We start from the raw sequence: 5628 nt of genomic DNA, 5'->3' as shown, positions 1-5628 counted from the left end.
AAGGAGCACCACTCTCATTGGTAAAAGCAGCTATGCTACTTTCCACTTTCTTTTTTTTTTTTCCAGCAAGCACATAGTGTGGGGGCTGAATTCCAAACTAGCCTTAAAGGGAGAAGGTACTACACAGTAATTTCCATCCCCTTCCACCAATGACAACAGGTTTTTAGCTCTGTCATTTATGGGACTTGATTTTTTTAGTTTTGCACAATATATAACGCCAAACTTACCATAGTGGGATCAAACAGTCCAGTCTACCTTCTAAACTGAGATTCTGGATGGTTTCTATTTGTTCAGTCTCAAAGCCCAGAAGAAAGCAAGCACACACATTTGAAGAAGATTACACTAACAGCTACAATTCAGCATTGCAAGTGCCGACAAAAACAACTAGAAATCACAGTTTAGGAGAAGGCTCATTTAGGGGTGAATATTTTATATTATTTACTTACCTTAAATTCTCTAATTCCTGTTTCTTCAAAGGTGAAGAAGGAGGAGCTGCAATGAATTTATCCCCTTCGTGATTTTTATTGCTAGAATAAAAAGAGGGCATTAATTACAAAGAATAACTTATAATAATAATAATAAATTTTAAAATTCTCAGTGTAATAAGCATTGATACTTATTCATTCCATTTAAAATGACATAAAATTTCTCCAGCCTAAAATACAGGGAATTGAAACTAAGCAGAGATTGAGGCACATGCTCTTATCCTAACTGCTCTATTTGAGCAGGAAGAAGTGGGACATTTGCTGGAAAGGATTTGACTGACAGACCAAACAACCCACACCATTCTCCACAGCCTTGAGCTATTTTTGAGGTTCAGTGTAGAACAAGCAATTTTAACTGGAGGGACACAGAATATGCTGCATTTGTTGCCTCTTCTTTTAGCTTGTAAGAAAAGCAGCAAACCAATCTTCTCTCTAGACATCTTAAAAACTAGTTACATATATATTCTAGAAAGATAACTCACAAAGTGCTACAACTTCCTTTGGATTTCTAGCTGCCCTGCATTTTTATTTCAAAATGGCTTTTAAAATGAAATTCCACTTTCTTAAAACTATACTGGCTTTTTGCGGGGAGCACGTAGTCGCTCTATTAAAAAAGTATGAAACTTTGCTCTGCAGTAAGCTACTTCTGGAATGAGAATTGAAGCTGTACCTTGGCAGAGAGAGACACTAAGGTTTAGAAACAGATTTAAAAAAATTCAGGATTGAAACTGAGTCTGTCTGCTTAACAAGAATTTTTTAATTGATGAGTTTCATATCTGTCTATTACAAACAGGTAAAATAACTCCAACTTAGACATTCAAACCAGATAACAAAAGAATCCAAGGAAATCTATACTCAATACTGTTGTAGAGTATATGCTTCATGCCTTTGCCAAAAATTAGATTAAAAAAATACCCTTAACCACTGAAAGTATTCACTGTTTTCTTGTGGATAAGAGAAGAATCTGCCTTAGGAGTCAGCCTGCTCAATTAGTGAGATTTGCTTCAAAACCATCCTGTTCAATTAGTGTGATTTTCTTCAAATGCCTTATATATTTTACTGTTCTCTCACAGAGGTTCCCTTGTCAGAAGGAACAAATCCTTAGAGAACCTTTCAGAATGTGACACACAAATTCAAGAACAGCCTCCTTTGTTATGGATATTTTGCAACTGGCAATGACCACTGGGAGATATGAGGGAGCCCTTTATTTAACTTCTTCTCAGCTGAAGAAGCATCTGGTTTTGAAAGGAGAAGGTAGTAAAGGATCTTCCCACCAGGGCATGTTTTCCTCTCCTCATTCCTACAAATTCAAACAGAAGACACCCCAACACAAAACAAGAAAGGAGGTCTTGTCTGAGCCTGGGCCACCATTTTGTTTTCATCACTGCTCCTCAGTGAGCCCCATAAGCTTCAAATTGAAGTCTCGTTTAAATCAGAGAAGCTTCATCTCAATGGACTGCACACATACTTGCCAGGGGAAGTTAGTTCACAACCTCCAGCCTCAGTAAGGAAAGGGAAAAAAACAAAACCCAACCTAAACACAACCCCTCTTGGATTTTTATAAATCATTTAGTCTCTTGACAAGATAGACTGTAATTGGATAAAAATGCTTACAGAGGACAGCTTTCAAATACTGTTGCAGCAGTAACAGCCACTGCCCCCCAGCCACAGCCTATCTGCAGGCAACCTCAGAATATATGAGGATGCACCTTGTGCCTATACAGCACAGCATGTGTGCAGTAAATCCTCCCACGTGACAACTGGTTCTTATCTTCTTAAAATTTATCTGCACTTGGGTCAGACAACAACACTGAGTTCTTTCACTGCTCTCTCCAAAAGAGTTCAAGTTCTAACACAGACACTTTTTCCAGATTAGTTTTGTAACACTTTCCTTCTCAAAATCGCCTGGTACAGACTGTGATCAACAAAGCTACTCTTCAGACTGATGCAAAAAATTAAGACACCTTCCTTTGACATATATTGCCTACAAGTTACTTTTTCTGAAACTTCAAGGACAAAAAAGGATTTTTCTGTGACTCTTCTTTGTAAAATGTGATTTATTAAGCAACAGCTCCATGCTGCCTTCCTGCTTACCTTCTAAATCTAGTTTCCCATTTCTAGTCTAAAGCAACACAACAAAGCACACTAAGGCTGATGCATGTCAAATCTGACCATGGGGAAACATTTACAACTGAGTTGCTAGACATTTATATATATATATATATTGAATCAAGTACATGGTGCACACGCACACACACACAAAATCACCGTAACATGTGAAACTTCACTTACAATTAGAGAAATACCAATACACACAGCAGGAGGGTGTGGGAAAACATAACATTTGCAGCACAGAAGAAAAGATGGCCAGTGAAAAAAATAATTTTACTGTCTAATTCAATAAGGTTGTTAGGAATGGTAGGAATCAACTCAGTCTTTTATTCTTAAATTAGCATACCAGCAATTAAAACAACGAGCAGCTAAACAATTTCCTTGGATAAGCCAACAAATATGTGGGTTTTTTTCTGCTGGCCAAACAAGATTAAGTAGCAGACACAGACTGTCAGTGCAGAGTCTCTTGGGAGAAAAATAAAGGTTTATATCCAATTCTGTTTACCTGCATGCTTCATTGCTTTCACTGTTTTCTGTGTTTCCTCCCAGCTGATTACTAGTTTTAGATCCATTTTCCTGCTTTGGCTCCTGCTGATCTTCTGGCAGTAAGAGCAAGGCATTTCTTAGACAAATTGCTGCAAATTCCATACTGGCTACAGGTATTGCTGAGGACTGCCCATCACTTAAAGAGACACAGAAGTTAACCAGTGAGAAGCAATCCTACTACATTAAAAAACATAAGCAGAGCTTCAGAAATATCTGAATGCAGAGAAAACTTCATCCTAAAAATGTTAAGTAGTGTTTTAATGCAACAAATTTAATTTATGAAGATGTATGTATCTTCCTGTTCTTACATACTGAAAGTACACCACAATGCCCAAATATATTCAACCACATAATTCAAGTTGTTACTCTTGTTTTTCTCAATTTCACCTCCTAAAGTTTTATGACAGCACAACTAGATTCTTCCTGCACATTTCTAAAGTGGATTACTGAAAAAAATTATTTTTAAGTGAGGAAAAGAGGCCAGATTTAGCTATCTGGAAATACAAATTTCAGATAAATGAATTCTAAGCTTTAAAGCTGCTCTTAGTTACGACGAGCACACAGTGGTGCCCTCTGCTGACCAGCGCAGAGGAGGCACAAAATGATGTTTGACTCACCAAGCATTTTAACATGCTTCTCTCTTCACTACACGCGTGAACAGTTACTCCGCAACAGTTTTTAAAACCTCTGATAAACAGATACATTAACAAAGCTATAACAACAAAATAAGTAGCCCATGGAAAACATACTTACTTATAAACAACATTCTGTATGGACTGGGATGCTAGGACTATCTTACGGTGGTAGCCTTGACCTACTATAGATTGCACAATTCCCTTTTTGCTGGGAAGACCTTTAGTCTCTTGTTCTGATGTCTAAAAGGGAAAAAAAAAAGGACTAAAATATCAAGGCTGTTGAATGAGAGCTTGACAAAATAAGCGAAAGCTGGAAGAAGACCTTGAACCCTGCTAAAAAGTAAGAATTAATATTGGGTACAGTTTAAAATCTTAAGTACCACGAAGGATCAGACACCTTCTATTGTCTCTGTGTTGCAGAGGGGTTTTACTGCACACACTATAAGCACAGATTAGTTCTGACAGCTTGTCTGATAGCCTACTGACCTAGTTTCTCCTCTGTTTTGAAAGCAAAAGAACAATGAACTGAGATGTATTAAAAGAACTGCCAGGATATCTAAAAAGAAATAATATGATCTGCCAAATAATATTCAGAATTGGCACTGTAACACTTGCCATCTTCTCTCCCTGCTTACACAGCATTCAAAACACTCTCTGAAAAAGCTGCTCTCGAACCACTCCAAGGGGAGCATGGAGCTGAACAACAACATATGCAGAGATACATTAAATGAACTAATTTAACAGATTTTTGAGCACACAGACATTCTGGGGGCAAACAAACTTAAAGCACCCTAATTGTCAGTCCCCAGAGTTCTCTCAACACCATATTTACTGGGTCTGTTTGGTTGTTTTACCATGAGCCATCCTAACTTCAGTGATAGGTAAAGACAGTGATGAAGCGTCGCAGTTGTAAGGAAAAACTTATCCTAAATCTGTACTTTAAATAGCTATTGCTTTTCAGAAAATTTATCAGAATCTATTAAGAAAAAGAATATGGGCATAATGGCATTTACTGTCAAATCAAAAATACATACAATGAGTTTGAACACAGAGAACATATTTCAAAAAAAGGTGTTTAAAATACAGAAAGGGCATCATCTTCCGTCAGTATTTTATACACTAAAATATTGAAGTGGGTGAAAATTAGCCTCAGTGAAATTACTTTTCTGTATGGTGTTCAGAGCATAAATATGAATCCACACTTAGGTATAAATGAACATTATGTCAAAGAGTATTACTGCAAATTGAGTTACAAGGTCAAATTAAACACACTATTGACTTTAGGGCCTCACTTGTCATGTAGCAAATCTAACTTATCATTTAAAGAACACTTCCCCATTGCCTGTGATATTAAGAGCACTCAAAGTTAATTTTTTTCTTGTAAGATTACAACTTTAGGAAGCAACAAGCTATATTTGTGAGACGAATTCAAGCTCTCTGGTACACCACACAAAATCCTAACTGTAGCAGGCAGAAAGCCTTGGGAGCCTGGCATAATCTACTGCTTCAGCTAGTCTGCAGTAAGCAGAAAGTGCCCCATAAGGACCTGTATTTCCCTTTTCCAGACTGCTAAACACTGTCCTTGTAAATGAAATACTAGCCTCTTTTTTTTGGCCCCAAAATCTATGCTAATCCACACTCTCATACTCAGCTTTTCACTAGAGATGACCAGATGTGTCTTCTTTGTCTGTGTGACTTGTATCCAGTACCATATTTACTGAAAATTGCAAAAAGTGTACGAAGAAAGTTGCCCTTCCTGCATTCACTGTGTCTTATAAAACCAAGTACTCAGAGCACTCTGACAACAGCTGTCACATACACAATCACAGTCTATGATGGTGACCTGCTTG

General features: G+C 37.4%; 1 protein-coding gene across 1 annotated transcript in view; it reads right to left on the bottom strand.

Moving 5' to 3' along the window:
- CNOT10 (CCR4-NOT transcription complex, subunit 10) overlaps positions 1-5628 on the bottom strand; it is a gene marked incomplete at its 5' end in the record, with an annotated part of 31812 nt that overhangs the window by 10425 nt on the left and 15759 nt on the right. The window contains 3 exons of the mRNA XM_009079400.1: positions 447-527; positions 3103-3279; positions 3897-4018. Of these exons, the coding sequence (XP_009077648.1) occupies positions 447-527; positions 3103-3279; positions 3897-4018 (380 nt within the window). The remainder of the gene's footprint in view (positions 1-446; positions 528-3102; positions 3280-3896; positions 4019-5628) is intronic.

This window comes from Acanthisitta chloris, unplaced genomic scaffold (genome assembly GCF_000695815.1).
Source record: "Acanthisitta chloris isolate BGI_N310 unplaced genomic scaffold, ASM69581v1 scaffold1080, whole genome shotgun sequence".
In the NCBI taxonomy this organism is placed as follows: domain Eukaryota; kingdom Metazoa; phylum Chordata; class Aves; order Passeriformes; family Acanthisittidae; genus Acanthisitta; species Acanthisitta chloris.
This window is presented reverse-complemented; position numbering and strand designations above follow the sequence as displayed.